This window comes from Podarcis muralis, chromosome 1, assembly GCF_964188315.1.
Source record: "Podarcis muralis chromosome 1, rPodMur119.hap1.1, whole genome shotgun sequence".
NCBI classification, from domain to species: domain Eukaryota; kingdom Metazoa; phylum Chordata; class Lepidosauria; order Squamata; family Lacertidae; genus Podarcis; species Podarcis muralis.
The window spans coordinates 87591747-87616714 of record NC_135655.1 but is presented as its reverse complement, the minus strand read 5'-3'; the positions used below and the strand labels follow the sequence as shown (position 1 = coordinate 87616714).

Sequence of the window (24968 nt, the reverse complement as noted above, 5' to 3'; positions counted from 1 at the left end):
TTGGAGGCAGCAATGCTTCTTAATACAATGGTACCTCGGGTTACAGACGCTTCAGGTTACAGATGCTTCAGGTTACAGACTCCGCTAACCAAGAAATAGTACCTTGGGATAATAATAATAATAATAATAATAATAATAATAATAATAATAATTTATTTATTTATTTATTTATTTATTTATTTATTTATTTATTTATTTATTTATACCCCGCCCTCCCCAGCCAAGACTGGGCTCAGGGCGGCTAACAACCGATAATAAAAACAAGTTGATTAAAATACAATTTAAAAAACAAGAACTTTGCTTCAGGATGAGAACAGAAATCACCCTGCAGCGGCAGCAGGAGGCCCCATTAGCTAAAGTGGTACCTCAGGTTAAGAACAGTTTCAGGTTAAGAACAGACCTCTGGAATGAATTAAGTTCTTAACCCGAGGTACCACTGTACCAGTTGCTGGAAACCACAAGGGCAGGGAAAGAGCTCTTTCGCTCAGACCTGCTCACTGGTTTCCCACAGGCAACTCTTCAGCCACTATGAGAATGGGAAGCTAGACCAGATGGGTCATTGGCCCAATCCAGCAGGCGCTTCTTATGTTCTTTTGTTGTGATAACTGGCTGCAGGGACCATAAACTGCACAAGGAAGCTGCAGGTGATCTTTTTTGTCACTCGCCTTTTGAAATATTGTCCAGATGAGTCCACTCAATTCACAAAGACTCAGAAGTCACAGTTTGCTTGGTACTCAGTGATCTATGATATATAATTGAGATGTGTGTGACCACCGTGATGCTTGTGCCCAGTCACTTGTGATACTTCCTTAAATAAGCAAGCTTTCTTAAATGACCACTCCAGAAGTACACATCCTAGGAACATGACTAAAGTTCCAAATCCTGCTTAGAACAGAATGATAACAGGTCTCATCCACATCATCAATTTAAAACACACAGATTCCCCTCAAAAGTATAGTTTACCCTGGTAGTTTACCCCTCGCAGAGCTAAATTTCTCAGTGCCTGGGATTCTTGGGGGAAAGCATAGTGGTTTAAATTAATGGATGTGGCCATGGAAGACCAGTAGGTCAGCATTAAGGAGACAATGCAGCACCATCTGCTGGCTGGAGGCGCTACATGCCTAATCACTGCAGCAATCATTGTGGCATGTTTCGCAGCCCTCAGCCTCTTTATAATGATCTGTTCTTCAAGCGACTTCAAATTAAGACCACCCGTTCAAGACCAATGCAACATAACAATGGAACCCATACCCCCTGAATTTAACCACAAGGCTATTAAGGTAATAGGCATTAGTGTAAGATCTTTCCCTGAGGAGCATTTATTTCATTTTGTGGTTAACAGTTTCATACTGTATTACAGCCTGCCCTTGTCATGCCAGCAGCCTGCCTCCTTCCAAGCTGACAAATTTAACTCTGCCTTCTATGGTTTCCTGCTCTTTTCTGCCATTAATAAGGAAATTCTGGACAGCTTTCTGTTCTTTTCCTCTCTATATCCTGGGGGGAAACTGATGTTTTTAAGTGAAGGGGCAATTTGATCTAGGGAGAAAAGGGCAGAGTAAACAGTTAGGCAAAATACCAGAGGACAAAGGAAATTGCATCCCCTTAATGGCAAAACGCTGCACTTTAATTAGGAAAATGCCTCGCAAGTACCTCAGGATTGCTTATGGAACTGGAGATAGTTTAGCATTCTGTCTCCTGTTGCTTCCATTAGCCCTGCTGATTTGAGAGACAAGGTGAGAGGAAGAGGGAGAACTCCTCCCTGCTCCACCAGAATTACAAAAAAAGAGTCACCACCACTGGCAGAACGTGGCTGAGAGTCATTGATAGATCTATTCTCCATGAAGAGGTCTAATCCTTTTTCAAATTGTGGAAGCGCTTCCTTGAGGAAGCGGAGGGAAACTATCTGAACCTCCACTGCACAATACATGGGCAATAGATGCACTTTGTTCCTCTTCCATAACCCTTTTCTGGTATCATTCTCCTGCGATTACAATCAGGCAGGAGCGAGAGACCATTCTTCCAAGCTCTACCCTCTCCAACCTGCCTTTCCCATATCAGAGTGGGAAAAGTTGATGGCCTGCTGTACACAGGTGAACTCCCCATATGGTTAAGAATCCTGATCGTGTTATAAATCACAGCACTCTCACTCTGTTCCTTTCAAAAATACCCAAGGACTCCTGTACAGGGCTGAGTTCTGGGGTGGAGGGAATTATTCTGGAGTTTCAAGCAGAAGCTGGCTGCCCATGGCTCCTACATTTTCACTACCCACTCACCCTGGAGAGGCTTAGCACTTAAAAATAATAATAATACGGCAAAGATGTATGGATAAACTCATAAAAGTTATATGGACATTTTTCAAAAAATGAAGGGGGACAGGTCACCTGCAGCAGCACATGGGAAGTTGGGTCAAGTGCTTGATTTGCTGGTCTGGATGAGGGTGGTCATGTGACCTACTTTACAAAGGACAATCTTCTAAGGACATAATAAGAGCCTCCCGGATCAGGCTAATGACCCAGCTAGTCAAGCATCCTGGTCTCACAGTGGCCAACCAGATGCCTGAGGGAAACCCACAAGAAGGACCTGACTGCAACACCACTCTCTCTCCCTACCTGTGATTCCCAGCAACTGGTATTCAGAGCCATACTGCTTCCAACAATGGAGGTAAAACATAGCCATCCCCCCCCCATAAATTTGTATCACCCTCTTTTAAAGCCATTTAAGCTGCTGACCTATCACTGCCCATTGCACAGTGTGAAGAGTGCTTTCTTTTGGAATCTTCCAAAATTCAGCCTCATTGGATCTCTCCAAGTTCTATATAATGAGAAAGGGAGAGCAGGGTCTCCCTATCCGCTGTCTCCAAACCATGAATAATTGTACAATTTTTTGTCATGTCACCACTCACTTGGCTTTTCTCTAAACTAAAAAAGTTTCAAACTCTGCAAACCTTTCCTCATAGAAGAGACGCTCCATCCCCTTAATCGTTTTGGTTGCCCATTTCCAAACCGTTTCCAATTCCACGATATCCTTTTCGAAATGAGACAACCGAGACTGTACACAGTACTCAAAGTGCAGTTACACTATCAATTTGTAAAATATCTGAAGGTGTCCTCTGTTTGAGGGCTGTCCAGTCCAAGTCTGATTTAAAGATAAGGAACCCTAAGAAAGGAGGGTGAGCAGGAGGCCTAAAGTTGTCTGTCAACAGCTAACAGCACCGGTCAACAGACTGAGGAGATACACAAGTTATTTGATGTGTTTCCCTCTTTGGAGAGCTGTATTATATTTGTATTTAAATTATAGGAAATATATTTAAATTTGTGTCTATATCTATACATTGGTATATGCAAAATTGTGTCCTCTCTTTCTTTTGGCAATGCACCCTTCGCCTGTCATTTCAGTTGTGAAGCCAGAAGGAAGCCAGGGCCCACACCACAGCTTGAGAACTTGCTTTGAGCTCTGATTTCATCCTCCATCTGTCTTCACCCACAGTGTCCCATGGATCCATTACATTGTTAACCCAATGCTCAAAGCAAACTCTCAAGCTGTGGTGTGAGCCTGGCTTCCTCCCGACTCAGGGCAAAATCTCTGGCGCTGAGCATTTGTAATAAATACAAAACAAGCAAGAGCAAACTATTCTAACCATGAGGCAACAGTGCCACCTTAAGTTGCTTCACCTTAAAGACAGTTGTATTTTTAACAGGACAAAAATAGCTAATTTTTCCATTTTCCTGGTTCGCTTGAACCAATGTGGATTTTATAGCAGCTCTGAGGGCTGTTTGACTAGTAAAAGAAATGAATGCAGACAATCTCCTTATTGTTTTGCAAGGGAGCAAAGCCTAAGCAGACATTGTTTTGTTTCTCATGCCACAGCTGAAGATGGTTGGGACTGCTCAGAGAGACCAACATTTTATGGCAAGAACCTGTCCATTGCAAGAGGGAGGAAGAGGATGGGCATAACTGTGTGCCCCAAAGTAAATAAAGGGATACCTGGCTGAAAGGGAACTGAAAATATACACTTTAACCAAAGAATGTGGATTGCTCCAGACGGCACACAAGGACATTTAAGGCTGTGGGAGATGTGGTACACCAATGGAACAAGCAAGATTTTGGAGCAAGACAATGGAGCAAGTCAGCTGAACAAGGAGGAGGGGCTCCCAATGCAGCAGGGTTGGCTTCACACATTCTGAAAGAAGTGAAGCAATAAAGGTAAAGGTACCCCCTGACCGATAGGTCCAGTCACGGACAACTCGGGGGTTGCGCGCTCATCTCGTTCTATAGGCCGAGGGAGCCGGCGTTTGTCCGCAGGCAGCTTCCGGGTCATGTGACCAGCATGACTAAGCTGCTTCTGGCAAACCAGAGCAGCACAAGGAAACGCCGTTTACCTTCCCGATGGAGTGGTACCTATTTATCTACTTGCACTTTGACGTGCTTTCGAACTGCTAGGTTGGCAGGAGCTGGGACTGAGCAACAGGAGCTCACCCCATTGCGGGGATTCAAACCTCCGAAATTCTGATTGGCAAGCCCTAGGCTCTGTGGTATTAGACCACAGTGCCACCCGTGTCCCCACCAAGTGAAGTAATACATATTACCATTTAGAGGTCTTCCTCATCCCACCCAACCTCACCTCCATCCGGTTTAGACCATTACCTCCTGAGTCTAAAATGCCCTGATTACATCACTAGGTAACAGGAGTCAAAATACAAACTTCTGAAAACAATTTGTATGTGTTTTCCCCTGACTATGAGTTGTGAGCATTTCATTCTTTCAGTCATTGGTGCCAGTTTATTTTCCCTAACATCCTGCCCTCCCTCATAAAAAGTTCCCATCTGTAAAATTGTATTCTTTTCAGAAAAAGAGACCATTTTCTGCCCAGCTTGCGGGTCTTCTCTAACGTTCACCTGGAATTATCACCCATGGCATTTTAACATTTCAATTCAGCACATGTAATGTGTTGCTGTTCTGTGTGTGGGTCCGGTTATGACCCCCTCAGAAAGGATATTGAATGACTAGAAAAGGTGCAAATAAACCACACCCAACAAAAATCAGTTTGGAACCTCACTGACTTAGAAAATCGTGGGAGTTTCGTGCTATGATTTCCCACCATTTCCATGATCATACCATGTGACCAAATACACAGTGTTATTCTGACGTACAGTTCCTGTCCGCCATTTTTATGGATGAATCATGGGAAGGGATAAATGCACGCACAGAAAGGGTAGCAAAATGTCCAATTAAATCCACTGTTGTTTCACACCACGCCTACTAGTGTGAATGAAATTAACACAACATTGTGATATATTGATTTAAAAAGCCACTGTTCCATAATGCAACAGGCAGTGCAGCATAAAAAGAACATTAAAAACTAGGGCAGAAGTGCTCACGTTATAACCAGGAAAACTAATGCAATAATCCCATGTGAATGCACCCATTCTGTAGCCTTCTAGAGAAATCTCATTATTTATAAAAGCTCTAAAATGTTCTCCTTTAAAAAAAAAAATGGCCACCCATAATATTCTCAATTAAGGTAATCTCATGTTATTAAATATTAAGATGTGCATGTTTGCTCATCTTTGAATGTTCAAAGAGTTGTACCCAGAAATAGTCTGAATTTTGTGAGGTGTCTCCTTTAACATTTCCAAGGTGGCTCTCAAAACTGATCTTACATTTTACACCAGTCATGAGATTTTAATATTTTATTTGGAAAGCACATATTGGCTTGTGTGTGTGTGTGTGTGTGTGTCCCTTGACAATGTTATCCGTGACATTTACCCACTCTCGGCAGTTAACATTACTGCGCTATTGTATTATCTCCCATTTAAATGCAGGGAATACTAGAAATGCCACACCAAAAGCGTATACCAAAATGGGTAGTGAATGTCAAGCTAAGCATCACTCAAATAGCTTTCTAGATATTTTGCAGAGGGTGGGATTCAAGAAGCTTGCTTTTATGAAATGGCAGTAGCCATGAGATTTCTAAAATGAGAAAGGGTACTTGAGAGGGTGCATAATCTCACTCACGCAAGTCTGCTACCTTTCTCTTCCTTATCAAAGAAGCAAAAGAGAGAACTGTCTCTCACAGGGTTGGTTGTTTTTTTTTACTAGCAAGCAGCTTAGAAATACCTTTTAATGGGAAGAGAGAAGTTAAGCACCCCCTCACTGCCACTTCTCTTTTTTTAAAAAAAAAGACACCCCTCTTGAAACTGCTTTGAGGTGAGGGTTGAATTCGTTTCATATGTAACATTCGGTTCCACTCCAGAGATATCCCCTAATCATTTACACATGCCAGACTTACAACCATGCTTTTCAAGTTTCTGTTACCAAAACCTTAACAACCACAACTACAGCTAGCCCTTCACTCTAAGGTCCCAGGTTGGCTTGCAAGCATTTAAAATTCGACATTATAAACAGTTTAGAACAACTTACCATCACAAAAATAGGGTGGGTCCTAAAAATATACATCTCAGGTGTCAAAGGTCAAGGGGGAAAGAGATAGGATAGCAACTTACCCGTGACCAGAAGGAGGAGTTATCTGATGGTTTATATAGCTTGATGTACGGAAGCCTGCCAAACTGCTGCACTTGTAGAGCATTTCATAGAATCGGATAGGAAGTGACGGTGCAAGAAGACAGCAAGCTCCCTTGTGTTGGTGTTAGCCCTAGATCCCAGATCCCATGCAAAGTAGGAGGCAACCAGCTATTACAATGATTTCTTTCCCCCCTTCCTACCCCAGCAGTGCTATACATGAGTTGTACACAGAGTGGCAGAGGTTAATTAATGGAGAGGAGGTACATCATTTCCAAATCCCTTTATTATTCTTAACCGGGCTGGTGTGGACCCAGTGCATTGAACCATTCCTGGATCAAAACAGCCATGTCTCCAGAAAATTAATGGTGATAAGGGGTGGTGTGCTATCATGCACAAAACATGTGCCAATGTGGCACATTATTCACACAAATCTCAATTTCTCCTTCTCCCTCCCTCCCTCCCTCCCTCATTCCACCTCCCCATCTATCTATAGCAGCTGATTGCAGATAAAAAAAATGCTCATTTTTCAGGCCCCAATCCTCACTGCAAATTTTATTCAGATAAAGACATAGGTGGCCTTTTCTCCCCATCCCTTGCAGGTAGATGATCAGCCTATTGAGGTTAGTGCCACTTATATGCAGAAGCATTAAGACAAAGAGCGATTCTCTTAATGAATGTATGCTTCCTTGATAGGATTTAATTGGCACCTAGCAGGAGATCTGCACTTGCCAAGGAGGTAGAAAGTTCAAGGGAGAAGGAAAGCAGCAGAGAGTCATTACAAATTTAACCAGCTGTGTTAAAGCCTGAAAGCTTAGAATTAAAAGCTTTTAAAAAGCTCCAGTCTGTCAGACTCATAGAGTCATCAAAATTTAAAGGCGGAATGACTCAAACATGGATGTTAACCAGGTCTTTAGCTAGAATAACAGTAAAAGAAAGTAAACGGGTTGGGAAGAGAGAGAGCGCACATAAGAAATCCTGATAGGGATGTGTTATTGATAATATTGTTTATCCATGCAACTATTTCAAGGGCCCCCTTAGAACAGGAATCAATGTCTCCTGACTAGGAATGGAGGAGAAACTTGGTTCAGCACACATTTAAAACTGAATCTATCAGATTTGCACTTTCTGAAACAGAGTGCACACCAAAACACAGCTACCTTTTGAAATTTGTGTTTATCCAAATTTTGCAATGCAAAATTTTCATGCACACTTCCCCTAATATACACATTTTATGTGGAATTTTGCAAGCAATTTTCCTGTAACAAAATGCCTTTTTGTACATCCAAAATGCATTTTGGACATTATTTCACTAATAGGTGCATTAAGAGTAGCATTTTTATACACATTTTGGAGACTGAATCGCAAAAATTGGAGAAGTGCAAATTTCAAAGGAGAGCTGTGTTTTTGGTTTGTGTATTGGTTTGGAAGCTGCCAGTTTGGTAGTTTCTCATTAAATTGCAAACTGAACAAAGTTCTCCCCAACCCCACCCCTAGTAAAGATTCAGCAAGCTTTGCATCAACATAACTTGCAAATGCAGCCAAATAGACAAGAAATCTACCCTGTTGCCACACTAGCCCGGGCACATTTTTCTTCTATTTCCCTGAAGCAATGGGAAGCTGTTAACTTTTACAGTACTATTATTTATGACAAGTGAAGTGTGCCATAAATGCAGGGATGGAATGAGGCTGTTCAGCTGGAGTAAGATGCTCTTCAGATGGCTTCTCGGGGGAGAGTGAAATGTTTTTGCACCGCTAATTGCCTCATAAATTGGTTTTATTCTCGTGGCTGAGGCTAACCTCCCCATTTAAAGTTCATAAAAGGACTCAATGTGCTAGTTGTTTTGGTCTCAGCAGTAGTAGGAGCTGGCTGTTGGATGGGCGGACTGGTGTAGCAGCTTCAAGGTTAGGGGACAATGAGCGGCATGAAGGTTGTGCTAACATTTGCTCTGATCCAGGTCTTGAAGAGGTGATAAAATCTAAACAGGAATCTCATAAGGACATCCATAGTTCAAATCCCATCTGAGCCACAAACCCATTAGATGGCCTATTCTCAACTCCCGATCTGTAAAATAGGGCTCTACTTTACAGAGCTGTTATAAGGATTAATGAAATAATGTACAAGAAGTGCTCTGAACACTTGAAATGTCCTATAATTTCCATTATTGTATTTTAGCCTTGTGAGCCACCTAGGGGCAATGTTGGCTGAAAGGCATAGAAATGAACCGTAGCATAATTTGTCTAACAACTGCATTTGTGAAACAGAACAAATTGCAGTTCTGAAATGTAGAATCCGGAGCGTTTCACTATTTTATATTTCTAGGCTTGCTGTGGAACCTTGAAGTCAAAGTTCTAGAATCTTGATGGACACACCCACTGTACCGCATGCTATGCCGAGATGTGAACGAGAAAGGTCTTCCACTCCAGAGCTTGAAATCTCAGTGTGGCCTGCTTCGCTTCACGCTGTTATCACTAGTATAATTGCTGCTGCTGTTTTACAGCTATGGCTAGTGAAGAAAATCCAGTAAATATCTCCTCATAGATTATGCTCACCAGCCTTCGGATTTAAAATAAATGTTCAGTTGCAATAGTGCAGAGATTTATTGCAAAATTAGACCTGAGCAGGCAGGTAGAACAAGTGTGTTCCACTGGGCTGCATGTAAATTCAACTAGTACAAGCTCAGGACCACAATACCTCAAGGACTGCCTCTTTCCATACGAACCTACCCAGACCCTGCCACCTTCCTTCGTGTGCCTCCTCCTTGAGAGGTCCGGAGGGTGGCAACACAAGAACGGGCCTTCTCTGCAGTGGCTCCCCATCCGTGGAATGCTCTCCCCAGAGAAGTTCGCCTAGTGCCTTTGTTATACACCTTTAGGCGTCAGGCAAAAACATTCCTTTTTAACTAGGCCTTTGGCTGCTCTAATCAATATCCTATACCCTTTAAAATGTGGCTCTTTTGGGGGGGGTTATTGGATTATTGTTTTTATTGTTATTTGATATATTGTGACCTTTTTGGTGAACCGCCCTGAGACCTCAGAGTATAGGGCGGTATATTAAATAAATACATACATACATACATACATACATACATACATACATACATACAGGAATAGGGACCATTGACCCTTCAGATTGTCCCTGATGTTGGCCATTCTGGCTGGGGCTGATGGGAGTTGGAGTCTACAATATCTGGAGAGCAACAGGTTCCCTATCCTTGGACTAGTGTGATGGCAGTTGAACTCACTGCCACACATCAGAAGTCTATGTTTATGCAAACTGAAGTGGCTTCAGGATTAAAGACAGAGCACAATTAGTTGCTGCAACCTTGGGCTCATCTGCACATCTCTGCCCATTTATATGCCATGAAATGATACCCTTGTGGTGCATGGGTTATGAAGGTCTGCATTCAGGCAGCACCAACTCTTCTTCTCTTTAATTTGGGCAGGTATTTTTTTTACAATCCTGACTTAACATATATTGTCTCAAGCCTGTGACAATCCCAGCATTCTCTAGAACACATTTTGAAAACTACTGCTCTCTAGACAATAAAATTTGCATTTGCAATACAGACATAGTAAAAGCAAATGGCACTTCTTCTTTTTAAAAAACTTTTTTAAACCCCACACCCTTAGCTGTATTTAATTTTATCTAAATTGCATCCCATATTTTCACTAGATTCTTGAAACTCTTTAGCGCTAACATCAAGCTTTTGAATGGGAAGGGAACTGTAACTACTTATTTTTTGCGGGGGAGGGGAGCTCAAATGCCTTGCCCATGGACTTTAGGGGGTACAATCATATCCTCTGATTGAATCCCAATTAATTTCATTCTGGTGGCTGGCTGGGCTTAATTAAATAAAAATGTGAAGCAAGTTTAAGTAAGGGCAATTAAATGGAAATGCAGTGTGGCTGGATATGAATGCTGATTAACCTAATAACAGACAGCAATGCAGTTTTATGGGAGCTAAATGGTTTGTTTAATGGATAGAATGGCTTATAGTATATAATGTACAAAGTCCTTAACAATAAACATTTAATTAGCAACCCCTCTTCCGTTTTTCTTCAATGTGCAGAGCAAAGCGGTTAATAAAAAAGTCACTGGATTGGAGTTATTTATGTCTTGGTAAAAACTAATCTCCAAACTGCACTGGTAGTAGCAAATAGAAAATGCCTATTTATCTGAGACTCTGTGGAGGGCTTGAAAGGGCTTGTACTTTATCGCATCATATTTCACATTCTCCACGGGCAGCATGCATGGGAGTCCTCTTGTTTCCTACTTACAGCAACCCTTGTAGACAGGTAAGAATGAGACTTGCTCAAGTCCATCTAAGCATGTTGGAGCTCAAACAAGCTTACCAAGGCAGAAAAAGCCATCGCCTTCAGGACTGAAGGTTTCCCCCTTGAACATTCAGCCAGAGGAAGCATGCTGTACAGGCCCAGATTAAAGCAAGTGGAGGCCCTGGACTAGGGGACCTGAGGAGGCCCAAACTTAATAGGCTCTGATCACGGGAAACCAAACCCCATTCTCTTCTTTAGCTACTCAAGGAAAGTAGAACATAGTTGAAATTTTAGCATTAATAAAACCTATTATTGGCCACGAGAGTCCTAATAGCACAAGGATGGAAGACGGAAGAAATTCCAACTAAAGAATCATGGCAAGAAAAATTGATGGACTATGCAGAACTGGCAAAATTGACACATAAACTACAGGACAAGGATAACTATGACTTTAAAGACGAATGGGAACCCTTTGGAAAGTATTTGAAGAGGCAACAAAGTGAATTGGACTCCTTGGCAGGTTTTGAATAAACATTCACCAACTTTTTATTGACAATAATCAGTTAAATAATTTAAGGATTTATACAACTTTGTAACATGCAGAGAATAGCATTCACAGAGAAACCAAAGACTGGAACTGAGGGAAGTCAGAGGGGGTTGTGGGGAGGGAGGGAGGAAAAATGGGGGGGGATTAAGGATGATATGTTTTTGGATAATATGTTTTGTTTAAATCTCCAATAATTTTTTTTAAAAAAAGATTTAAAAATATTATTTATAAATGAAAACATTCATATACAACATTCATAGGGGAATCATAACTATGTTGTGCCATTACACTATATACAAAGTTAGAACGGTTTCTTTTGAGCTCTTTTGGATGCAAACTTATCAATTATAATCAGTAAGTCATAGTCTATCATTTTCTATGCAGAGAATGCTTATTGACTGTAAATCATTCTTTATCCTTTTCAGTCTAGAAAATGATATTTTGCCAACACAGTTTGCAACCATTAAAAACAGTAACAATCTGAAAATTGTTTCCACATTTGGAAAAGCTGTCTGAATTTTGTCCTGGAATATTACTTGATACATATCTTGGCGGCTGAAATTTTCTGTTTCAGGGTAAGCTTGTTTGACATACAGATGAAGGAGTTCATTGACTAGACCAGAGGTTCCCAAACTTATTTGGCCTACCACCCCCTTTTCAGGGAAAAAATATTACTCTGTGCCCCCCTGGAAATCTACCTTCTTTAACCAAATAGAAATATGCAGTGACAAATTTGTGTTCTTCTATTTACAGTATCTGTATTTCTACCTACATCCTACAACATCGTAAAGAAACTTGTTGTAAATAAGACTCATTGAAGCTTAAAATTATAAAATATTTATTAAAATCAACCATAGTAACATTCACATTACACACAGAAAATTAAGATAATGTAGGATAATATTAAAATAAAAATTGTGAATAACATTAAAAATAGCCCTAATGAGAAGGATGAACCTGGTGCACTGCTATCAATTTATTAATGTTCGGCTTTATTTTTGTCAGCAGCATTCTTAAATCACTGTGATTAGCTATTTGCAGTCAGTTTGTTTTTAATAGTTAACAGATTTGTGACCACACTGAACCCACATTCCATTAAATATGATGAAGGAATTGACCAAACAGGCAGGCAAGTTGCGATCCATTTCTTTGGCCTGGGTGAAGCTGAACCAGGGAAGGCGTTGTCACTGTCCCACAACAATGCCAGACCTAGTAGTAAGTGTCATTGCACAACAGGTGAAACATGCAGGAGAGGTTTTTCAAAAATCTCTTCTCTTCTTTCTGCTTCCACAACCCCCTTATTTTTTTATTCAATGTCCCCCAATTGCACCCAAGGCTACCATCGCCCCCCTGGATCATTCCAGCAACCCCCAGGGGGCAATATTGCCTGCTTTGGGAAACACTGGACTAGAGTGCTCACTGGAAGGACAGATCGTGAAGCTGAGGCTCCACTACTTTGGCCACCTCATGAGAAGAAAATACTCCCTGGAAAAGACCCTGATGTTGGGAAAGATGGAGGGCACAAGGAGAAGGAGACGACAGAGGACGAGATGGTTGGACAGTGTTCTTGAAGCTACCAGCATGAGTTTGACCAAACTGCGGGAGGCAGTGGAAGACAGAAGTGCCTGGCGTGCTCTGGTCCATGGGGTCACAAAGAGTCGGACACGACTAAACGACTAAACAACAACAACAAGAACTAGATTAAGCTCAACATCCTTTGGATACTCTTGTATCAACCTAGTGACGCCATTGTGAATCTCTTCCTTGGTTGCTCGCAGATTCGCCAAAAATTGAAAAATTGCAGTTATGTTACTCTTCTGTCTGAGTTGGCTTCAAGACCATCCATGACAGGGATAAATGGATTTATCATAAAGTTATCTCATGGAGAAAGTTCATAGAGGGAAGACATGAATATTAGCTGTGCTTTAGTGAGCAGTCCAACCACCTTACTGGCTTGGTGTATTCCGGCTAATCACAAACCAGCTAGCTTCATAGCCTTGCCACAGAGATGGGTAGTCCTTTATTAGCAAAAGCAGTCCAAGGCAAAGAGCCTGATCTTTAAGTGCCAGCAGCAAGTTAATGAATCATAGGTTCTTACTAAGCAGCTGCCCCAATCTGATTTATTTATAGCCTTGCAAATTGAAGAGAACACAGGACAGACTGATTGCCAATCACACTTGGGAGTTCATTTGGACTGCTAATGAAGAGGAAAGGGACATGGTGGCTCAGTAGAAGCTGTGATCTATTTGGCTTCAGGCACAAGTCAAAGCTGCCAGCCCCATATCTGCAGCATCATTAATTTATGGTCCTACTGAGTGTCTTGCTTTGGCTGCTGCCAAGGACACTCTGTGTGGAGAAGGTATCAGCATCATAAGGAGGGTGCAGAGGTTGATTGATTGAGCAAACATTCAATATTACTTTGTGACTTTTATTGCATTTAAACATAAGTTAAACTTAGTTATACCACACCCCAAGTTGCAGAGAGATGGAAGTTAGTTACACCCTGAGCTGGTGACGAAAGATAGAATTGTTTAGAGTTTAATGAAGAGCAGCATATGGAGCTTCTCATTGGATAATCCCAAAATTCATAATCTTAGACCACAAATCTCTCAACGAGAGGTGGCAAATAGATCACTGTTGTAATTCTTATTATAGATTTGCCAGAAGCTGGTTAATCCAAAATCAAGGCCAATTCACACGACGCCTGGTGTGCACTGAAATATGGATTGAATGTGGCTCTTAAGGTCAAATGTCAGCCTCCAAATCAATTGCTTTGCCACACTGGTTAGCTCCAGCACTGATGCACTCAATCCACATCTTGGCATGACTCCTACTAACGTTTTGCTTTAGTTTTGTGCTTGCTTTATTCAAGGCTATAATTTGTAACAGGACTGTGTTGCTTTAGTTTTGTGCTTGCTTTATTCAAGGCTATAATTTGTAACAGGACTGTGTTGCATAAACACACCAATTTCTGGCTTTTAATCATAGCTTTTCTGAAAGGTCATGGGTGATGTGGTGCTTGCCAGCATGCCTTGAGAAAACATTCCTGATTGAGCCACCATGAAGTCATGTTAGCAGGTTGCAGGACCAGTCTAACAAGTGTGCATTGAAATAATAGGAAGCTTAAAAAATATATATTCCAAGTGTAAGGCATCAGTATTTCGGAAGCAAGCAAGCAGAAAGTGTACGTGCATTTGTGAATGTCAAAACAAAATCAGCAGATAATTTCAGTCTCAAATAAAAGTAAATGTCATTGTTTCTTAGCTTTGTGAATTGGAATAATCTTCTTGTACTAAAGGAAAGAAGGAGACTGGCCCACTTCATCAAGGGCTTTCTGTGTGAATCCAGAACTGCATACCTCACTCAGCTTCCATGACTATGTTCTCCCCAATCCACCCCACTGTTATTTCTTACTATACCCCAACCTAATACAATTTACATTAAAATAAAACCATAAAACCACCAGTGACTAAATAACAGTAGCACAGAACAGCAATACAAGAGGGGAGAAGACGTCTTCTCGACCAAAGGCCTTAGTAAAGAGTTGTCTTGACCAATTGTCAAAGAGCATATCATGATGGCACAAGACATACCGGAAGGGCAATCGTTCTACAACCTTGTGGCCACCACACAAGTGTTTTCACACACTTCCACCCCTTGAATCACAGAGGGTGGTGGTATGACCAACAGAACCTCCCCTGCTGACCTTAATACTCAGGCATGTTGATGTAGAAGAAAGCTTGCTTTCAGATATTTGAGGCCTAAGTCATTTGCATGTTTTATATGTAGATGTTCATGCCTTAAACTGAGCTTGGTAGTGAATTGGAAACCAGTGCAGACCTTTCAACCTTCTTATTCAGACAGGCCTTTGAAAACTTGGTGCATATGACTTGGGAGAAAGCTTGAGAGAAAGGCAGGGCATACATATATTAAATAAATAGTTACCATTTCCAAACTATCCTAAAGGGCAACCCCACTTAGAGCACATAGCAGTAGTCCACCCCAGAAGTTAATAGCTAGTGTGGCCAACTTTCTGACAGTAAGAGCTGTTCGACAGTGGAACAAACTCCCTCGAGAGGTTGTGGACTCTCCCCCCCCCCCCCCGGAGGCTTTTAAGCAGAGTTTGAAATAGATGCTTTAGCTGAGATTCCTGCATTGCAAGAAGTTGGGCCAGATGATCATCAGGGTCCCTTCCAAGTCTACAATTCTATGATACTTTGATTCTATGAAATCCATAGATCTGTGATCTTGCAAAGGTTGACAATGACCGCTCCCCGCTTAAAACGGGGGGCGCCCTTTGCGTGGACGCGAGCAGCCCCTAGATCTGGAGCGGCTCCAACAGCATAGGCTTGGCCTTGCCTCCCCTCAGGTGGGATACCTGGAGGTCTCCACCTACCTCAGTCATTTGCCTAATCCCACCTGGGGGAAGCGTTGCCAAGGAGACCAGGCCAGGTAGGGGAGGGACTACCTGCCCACACAATAGAGGGAGGATCTTACCTGGGAATCCTCACTTGGCTCCAGAGCTATGAAATCCATAGATCTGTGATCTTGCAAAGGTTGACAACAACAGTACTTTGTGTACAGGTATAAAGATATGTGTGTAAGAGACAATGCAAAAACAACAGTACACAAGGAAGCAGGATGACACAAAATTATATTTCTGAACATACGGGATAAATAAATCCATAATTCCATTAAGTACATGTCACTAAAAGTAGGAGTCACAGTTCTCAGTACACCAGAATCCTTTTTTTTTCTTTTTTTTTTTTTGCAGAACAAAAGGAAATGCCACCCAAAATATCAGGTGTTCTGTGAGTTACAGGATCAAAGTGGCTGAAATAACAGAAGAATTTTTTTTTAAGAAAGCAAGTACAGAGAGTCAAACTCATTGAGTTAGAGGGGTGTTGGAAAGCAGGGATACGATCCAGAAAGCCTCAAATATGAATATTCTGTCTGGCTGCAGGCGACAGAATTACATAGGCAGAAGAGGTCAAAATATAATTGCAATTTCCCATGCATTTGTATTTTCTAACAATACAGAATCTCCAGCTTTATTGGGTGTCCCCACAGCAAAAATAAATAGGGGTGACATGGAGGATCGAAGTATGACATGTTAAAAGGCTATCAACTTTTTCAGGACAGAGTTTGTATACCTTATACCATAGCAAAGAGAAGAAGGAAGAGTATGATTTACTGCCCAGGGAAACTCATTAAGCAGGGAGACATTCAGGCCAAGAAAGATTACCTAAACCTTATCACCTTGTCTCTGGTTTGACCAGCTCTAGCTAATATAGCATCACCCCATTCACTTCCGCCCAAAATCCACTCTCTAAATGCCACATTTAATATATCATTCTCTCCCTAGGAAGCCACTCTGATTGTTGGTACCTCCACACATTCCAACCCCTGACAATGGGAGTTTTACTTTTTATCTTATTGTAACCATGTGTATATGGTTCAGAATGGCCTGGCCATTCATATGCTACAAAGGCCATGAAGAAGCCATGTAACAGTTGGAATGCTCATCTTCACAGCCTCCCTATATCGATATTGGAAAAGCTAGACTCCAGTTAGCAAAGATGCAGCCATGGCTTCCAACTAAGACCTATCACAAGTATTGTGTTTTTCTTCCAAGTGAGCAGAAGCAAATAACTCATGTCCCAACCCTAGGATGTAGCTTTCCAGAGGAAAAATCCTCCTTCTTCCAACCTGGTAGCTTCAAAACATTATTGAAAAGCTGGTGTTTTCTAGAGCACCGAAGGGAACTGTGAGGATCCACATTATGCTCAACATGGCTCAGTTGGTAGAGCATGAGACTCTTAATCTCAGGGTTGTGGGTTTGAGCCCCATGTTGCATTGCAGGGGGTTGGACTAGATGACCCTGGGGGTCCCTTCCAACTCTACAATTCAATGATTAAAAAGCTCTTGCAATCCTAAAACACTGAGGCTGTACTCTGCCCAGCAGAGCTTGAGGGCAAGTGAGGAATGATGAGTCATTATTCCCTAAACTGCTCACCTGCAGCAGATGGGGGGGACCTTATTTAAACATGGAAATTGGCTACGTTCGGTGCTCAACTCTTCTTGACCTATGAACAGAGCTCTTAAACCACAACTGAACTCTTGGGCTCATATAAAGGCTGGAATCCATAATCCTACAGCAGTCATTTTTAGTTACCTTTTGCCAGTAGCACAATATGCTCACAAACTATTGATCAGTGAAGGGTGATTCTCAAAAAAATCCTATATTGAAGTCACTAGGGAGTTTGCAGTGATATTTGACCAAGGAGCCCAACAAGAGTAATTTTCCAATTTGTTCCAAGACTAAAGTTGGTTCATATGCTCAGCAGAGAAGATTACATTTTCCTGGAGTCATTATGGGAAGCTATTTATCTTTAAATAGGCGGTTGTCACAAGCCACCATGTTTTTTTCTGAATACATAGTGCTTGTAATGCTCTTTCAGAATCTTTATAGTTATATCCCTGGCTAAATGACTCACCTTTTACCAAATTTTCCTATGGTATATCTACAACCTGGCCCTTGTTGTAAGAATCTGAAGTCTGAATGATATGGAATCATACCGTGCCAAGAGGGACTTGTTTCAGGGAGGTGTCAGGTGACTTTTGGCTTCTTCAGGATGCAACAAGGCCCAAGCATAGATAGTGCTTTGTAGAAGGTGCTTAATGCTGCAATCCTATACATATTTTCCTGGAGAATAAGTCTAACTGAAATTAATGTAGCTTACTTCAGAGCAAGTGTGTATCAGATTGCACCAAGCTTTAAATACGCTTACCAAAATGATGCCACCATGCCCAAAATGCACATTAATTTAATTACAAGTGTGAAGATTGCAATGAACACATTTGAGCAAGGGATGGTGTCAATTCTCCGTTCCCCTGGAAGCACCCTTTTTACCCTTCAGGCAATTATCACAATAATGGTCAAAAGAAATATACAACTACATCACTTATTTTCCTAACTTCACTTTCTCATCCATCAGGACATACTAAAAACCCACACAAGATACGGCAGCAACTCAGTTAAAGGAATTTTGAATCAGTGTACATTTCATTCAACAGGTGAAATTGCCATTCCTGCATCAAGAAGAGATGATGCAGGAATGAGTGTCATTGCAGGCATCATCTCAGAGGAAACACCCTTCCTGTGTAGGAGAGGATGGAGAGCGTCTCTTTTGGAACTTAATCCAGACAAAGTGGACGTGCTGTGGACTGTGAAATCTGCAAATCTGGATGGTGGTACACAGCTGGTAGTGGATGGCATTGCACTCTACCTAAAGGTCCAAGTACGAGAGTTTGGCCTATAGGTTAGCTGTTCACTTCTGGGGTGAATTTAAGGTTCTGCTATGCTATTAACCTTTTAAATGCCTAAACGGTTTGGGACCAGGCTATCTCAAGGACTATCTGCATCCATGTGTCCTTGCCTGAGCTTTAAGATCAGCATGCGAAGTCCTGTTCTCCAATACATGGCAAAAGTTGTGAGGTTTCTGGGTACCCAGGACAGGATAAACCCTTTTCTGTTGTGGTCCTGTATCCTTGAAATAGCCTCCTCATGGAAATACATGTGGCCTCATCTCTCTTGGCCTTTACGAAAGCAGGTCTACATTTGGGTGTTTCTATGGTTCCTTTACGTAAGAACTGTTTGTTTCATCTCTTGCTGCTATTTTTGTTCTGTCACTTATGGCTATATTTGAAATGTTAATGTTGTAGTGTCTTACTATTGTCTGTAATCCACCTTAGGAGAGTAGGCACCCTAAAAGCCAAGGTTCAAAAAACCCTATTTAAATAATAATAAAAAGAAACAGAATGCTTCTTTTGAGATGGTGCTTACCATCTGCAATATATAATATAATCTGTTGCATGATTGATTGAGGGCACAATTTTTAGTCAATTAAAAGTATTTTAATTGATTACTCTAGCTGATCAATTAAGCACTGCATCCCTCATACATACACCCTCCATTATAGCACTAGGCTTGATATCCATCACTATGTGATATCAAATTTCCTTTGTACCATTATTTCTTCAGCGGGACATGAAAGCTCATCAATACTACAAGAGAGACTTAACAGGTCACAAACATTCAGTACAAAGGAGCCATAGTGAGTTGCTTGCAAATTAAGAATGAGTCCAGAGACTAGCAAACTGAAAGTATATTGCCTCTCTCATTTTTCTTTTCTCATTTCAGCACATCTGAATAGGGCATGTTGTGAACATAGCAGTCCATGCATTCTAAAAGCTAAATCCTGCCAATAATCACTTCTGGGGTGTGAATGAATAGTGGGGTCCATAAGAGAGCTTCTCACCATCCTCTACCATAAGTAGAAACTGCTAAACTCTTATCCTCATGCCCACCCCTTACTGATTTACAGTAAATAAATAATCCTGCTATGGAACAGGAAACAGTTCAATATTGCCCATCAGTGCTGTTTGCATCACCTTTTGTTAGGTGGGGCAAGCAAGGATATATTTCATGCTGGATGCTTCGAATCATGAAAACACAATTCCTGCTTCTTTGCCTAAGCCCAGATAAAATTTCCACACTGCATTTTGTTTCTAAGACACCATGCTTAGGAAGAAGCATCATTTACTGAGTGTATGCCTACCTCTAAGCATCTCAGACCAAAATAAAGCTAAACTTTTTTTAATTAAAAAAAACAGGTGTTTTTTTAATAAATGGCAATGCCTTCTGATGACACTTCCAAACTGAACAGAAACACATGACCAAACATAACGAACCAAGCTTCTTATATTGGCATCATTTCTGTGTTTTTACAAAATTTACAAAAATAGCCAAAAAGATGCATGTTTCCTGCATGTAATTTAATCCATCAAAAGGATATCAGATCTAGGAAATCTATTGTGTGTAAAGCAACCTTATAAATAAGACCAAGCTGCACATCCAACTTTTAACCAAGGTGGGAGGAAAATGTTGATAGCCGGGGCGGGGAATGTTTGTAATTGATTCAAAGCATTGGGTTGTAGCCAATGGATTGGTACCGTTCTTGCAATGACTTGCACCTGCACAACAAGACTTGATCTTCCTCCCCCCACCTGCTGATACCTTTAAGAATTCTTCTTAAAACAAATGCATGGTATATTTTTTCCCAATGTGGTGCCCTCAATATGCTTTTGGACTCCACTTGGCATCTTCTCTGGCTGCAACATCTGGAGGGCACCAGAGTGGCTACCCCGTCTTCTAGGGATTATGATAAGGCACATAAAAAAAATTCTTTTCTGGAGTTGCATCACGTTTGGAAGTAGCCCATGAACTGTCCTCTTCCTAGGGCATATTTACACTACAGAGTCCCTTAGACCAGTTTAATAGGAATTCCTTCTCTCTAGGGAATTGTAGGACCCATAGTTCTGGAGGGAGGGCACTGAGAATCTCTCACACAGAATTTGCAGCATCCTCAAGAAATTATGTATTTTGGATGGTTTGGGCAGGCTGTAACAATTTTACTGATATGACACCTATGGGTTATCTCCAATGAAGTTGCCCAGTTAGTATAAAGAGAGTCAGAAGAGCAATGGGACTTCCTTCCCCCTCTGCCAAAAAAAAACCCCAACAAACCTGTTCTGGGCTTTCCCCTCAACCCTCTGGAGCAGATCTGAAGTTGTGCTGAAAGAGAGGGAGGAGATGTTCCACTGCTCAAGCAGCAACCCTTGCACCAATGGATAATTTTATTGGATGCAATCCAATATAAAATTTGGATATACCCTATCTGCAGATCTTTTTGAACAGTCAGGATTTGTCTAGTTTTCCCCAATCTTTAAAACAAATGGGTCATTCACTAGTTGCCTGCTTACACTGGGCAAATCTATCTGCCTTTTCTTTCAGGGCTGTCCACAACCATTTAGTAACATCGCTGAGCATTGTGTGCACAGTATATCTTGTAGAAGACCCAGGCCATATGGGTGGCTTTTTATTTAGCTGAATAACTCCCCCTTTATTGAGCAGATTTCTTCAGGAGCAAATAGTGATCAGTGAGACAGACCCCTTTCCCTGTTGCAGCAACTGAAGAAAATTTAATAAGACCTGAAAACTACAAGCTTATCAACCGTTCTTTTAAAGGCTAAGAGCTATACCATTTTGTACAGCTTCAGAATAAAGCATCATTAAAGACATAATACAGTACTTGATGGCTGTTTTTCCACAACAAAATGAAAAGCTGATCAGAAACGTTTTTGCAACACTTGCCTGAAAAATCGAAACACAAAGACCAAACAAAAAGAGACAATGATTAGAAGTCTACACAAATACCTATGCACTAGCAGCTACAGAAGCAGTTTAGCAGTATAATCCTACACGTTTACTTAAAAGTAGGTTCCATTGAATTCAATGAGGCGTACTTCCAGGTAAGTGAGTACAGGATCACAGCCTAAATGTTACACCATGAATCTGGCAATTATCTTTTTAAAATAAAATCCACAGGGTTGGGGCTTTTCCCCCTTCTTTCTTCATAAAAATAGATTTTACAATGAGACCTTCCTTACAGGATAAACATATTTTTAAAATTGATATTCCTTTAGATATGCCTTCCAATATTGCCCTTCAAAGGAGGACAACTTGTTTTACAAATGCATAAAAATATAGAGAGTTTTTTAGGAGAGGCTGTAAATGATGCAAGAATTGGGAATATGCTACTGCAACCATCAACAACACAGCAACGTACAACCTTGTGGTGGGCTAGTTTTAACAGACAGCAGCTCTGGAATACAGAGGAATTTAAACAATGCAACTTTGGCTGAAGGAAGGGAGCATCACAAAATCTAGAGTGTGTTGGGGTGGAGGGTTAAGACCCACTGAGCCATTAAAAAAAAAAAGATTCAAAACACTGTTATGAAGAATAATTCCATGAGACACAGATAAAGTGGTTGTAACTGCATATGCAGTTGTGACTAATCTACAGCACACACACACACACACACACACACACATTCTTCCCCATATCCTTGGGGTTTTTTGTGTGCACTCTTGGCTGTGCAGCAATTCTGGATAATGATTTATATCCATAATGCAAAATTGGACCATTCACTTTTTACTGGGTGAAAGAAAGCTTTGCACCTGAATTCTCTCACACACCCTCTGATTATATAAGCTAAGCTGGTCTGATTTTTTTACTTTTATTTATATATATATTTATAAAGTGGTGTAACTTAGCATACCATGCTTTGCTAAAAGCAGTTTATCTTTTATAAGATTAGTCAATACAACAGATTCCAATGTATTCCAGTGCAGGAGGAGGTAGCCTGTTCTAAAGCAATCCCTTCAAGGCAAATAAGAAATAAAATAGAAAAAAATTCAAAGTGGAACTTGGAAGTAAGTGAATCCAGCCATAAAAGGATGTGAAGAGCTCAGTAGCTGTGTCAGCTATTCAAGTAACACTGCAGGATTCAGTTGTGTTGGGAGAAAACCAACTTGTTGCCACTAATATGTAGAGCACTGTTAACAATAAAAACTGCCTAGCAACTTAGCAATACACATAACAAAACAAAACAGGAGCAATGGAGGCGATATGAGGTCAACTGTATAAATGGCAGGAGTGGTTTTCCAACTGTCTACCATGCAGAAACTTTTTCTACCTTTTATTCAGCTACCCCTGGCATATATACTCTGTAAGCCCGTGGCCTTGCAAAAAAAGGGGGGTCCAGGGCACGTTCTAGGGTGCACATCCAATTCGACAGCGCACTTGGCCTGGCATGAACTGAGAGTGCACCCTCGACAACACCCAGCTCTGCACTGTAATTGTGGGCAAGCTGACGTTGGCCCTCTTGTTATAGGCCTTCCCCCTGAAAAGCTCATGGCAGCCTTCTGAGGAACAGGGTTTCCTAAAATAAAAGTTGAAAAAGTACCATGCTGGCAGGTTATGTTGCAAAGGTTTAAAAATAAGAAAGTTCAATCCACTGTGTTTGTTTGTTTGTTTGTTTGTTTGTTTGTTTGTTTGTTTGTTTGTTTTAAAAAATCATGCATTAATATATTTTCTTTTCCCTCCTTAATCCCATGAGCCATTGCACAGGGAAATAAATGTTTAGGATGGGTGGAGTGCAATAACTGCTGTGCCAGCAATTTGCTTTCCACAAACAATGATCCTGCAAGAAGTGCTAGGAGGCTGTAACAGCACAAGGGCATGTTATTTGCCTCTAGTGTCAAGATTGCTAGTGCACAACACAGGTATCAGAGACATGGCAGGTGTAGCACTGGATCTTCTTTATCTTTGTGGCTGCCCAGAAAGGCTCCCTTCTCCAGAGCCAGCCACACAGGTACAACTGAATGGGCTGGTATTAACTTCTTATCATGGAGCAGCAACTGGTAGGTGACACAGCTGCTTGGATTTGCCAAGCGTAGGGCAGACATCAGTGCAAGTTACTACACACAGCTGCAGCCGCTCAAAACTTCTAAGTTCAAGCTGTTCAGGCTGTTCACAAACTGCAGGTGAGATAAAACAAATGAATGGGGGGAGAGGGACTTGCAGTTGCCTGCAGAGTTCTCCAAAATATGGAAGAAGAAAAACTGTAAATGTCTTTCCCCGTGTTAGTATTTTACAGCGCCCTCTCTCTCCACCCTAGCCTTTCAAATGCAGTAAAATGATTTTAGATGCCCATTCCAAACTCAGTTTAACAAAACAGCAACAGAGTGGGTTTTTTAATAATTAAAAAATCAAATGAAGCCATGTTTATACTTTTACAGTATCTTTTTTCAAAGAAAAGGAAGTGCCAATATACTATATCAAAACACATATTTGAAGGAGCTTTGGATCAGGCGTCACTTCCTCCTTTTTCTTTCTGATGTGCATCTGCAGGTAATTTTGTTTGCATTTTATGTAGAAAATCACAGTTCTTGTTGCATCCCCCCCAAGGATGAACAAACACGCACGCACACACACATATATATAATCATAATTTGTGAACACTGTACACTAAATATTTCTTTTCAACAGCATGACAGGCATTGGGCTTATGGCAGCAGGTGTGAATAATGTGCAGGGTCTGAAATCTAGGGGATGCTATATAAGCAGCCTCAGACACAAGACAGGTTGACTGCACCTTCCCACAGGGTAAACTTAAGAGTATGTCATTTCAGATTAATGGGGCAGTTAGTATTTTGAGGCTTATGATGCTGGAGTTACCCTAAGTCCAACTCACACAAAACGACGCAGCCACTTTGGTGGCAAACCTCCTGAACACCAACACTGTTCAAATTAAAAGGGGGGAAAAGTTGTTGTTTTTCAACCTGTCTTTCTTTATTACCTATATATTTTGATAACAACACTTTGAATTCAATGTACTTCTAAAAGCTTGTTTTCTGTGAAGAATCCAACCTTTAGGCTTCTCTTCCCTTTAAAATTCTCTCTATTACTTTTAGACTTTCCCCAGGGCAAGAGGGAGAGAGGAAACACCTCTGCTTTCTCAATGCAGAGAAGCCACCTAGAAGCCTCAGGACCTCACTGCACCCGCTCAGTGAAATTCTCTGGGAAAACTCCTCGGCATTGGTCAAGTTCTTTGTGCTGAAGCCAATCGGATTCTTTCACACCCATCAGCCATCCTTCATCCTGCCAGGGAGAGAAAGGGAAAGACAGACAAAAGGTTTGTACAGAGTGAAAAACAA

General features: G+C 41.2%; 1 protein-coding gene across 18 annotated transcripts in view; it reads right to left on the bottom strand.

Annotated features, from left to right (window-relative positions):
• Positions 1-15981: 15981 nt before the first annotated feature.
• Positions 15982-24968, bottom strand: part of BIN1 (bridging integrator 1) — a 122060-nt gene continuing 113073 nt past the window's right edge. For all 18 annotated transcript variants that reach the window (XM_077934531.1, XM_077934534.1, XM_077934550.1 and 15 more), the window contains one exon: positions 15982-24912. In XM_077934531.1, coding sequence (XP_077790657.1) covers positions 24805-24912 — 108 coding nt within the window. In that variant the 3' untranslated portion in view covers positions 15982-24804. The remainder of the gene's footprint in view (positions 24913-24968) is intronic.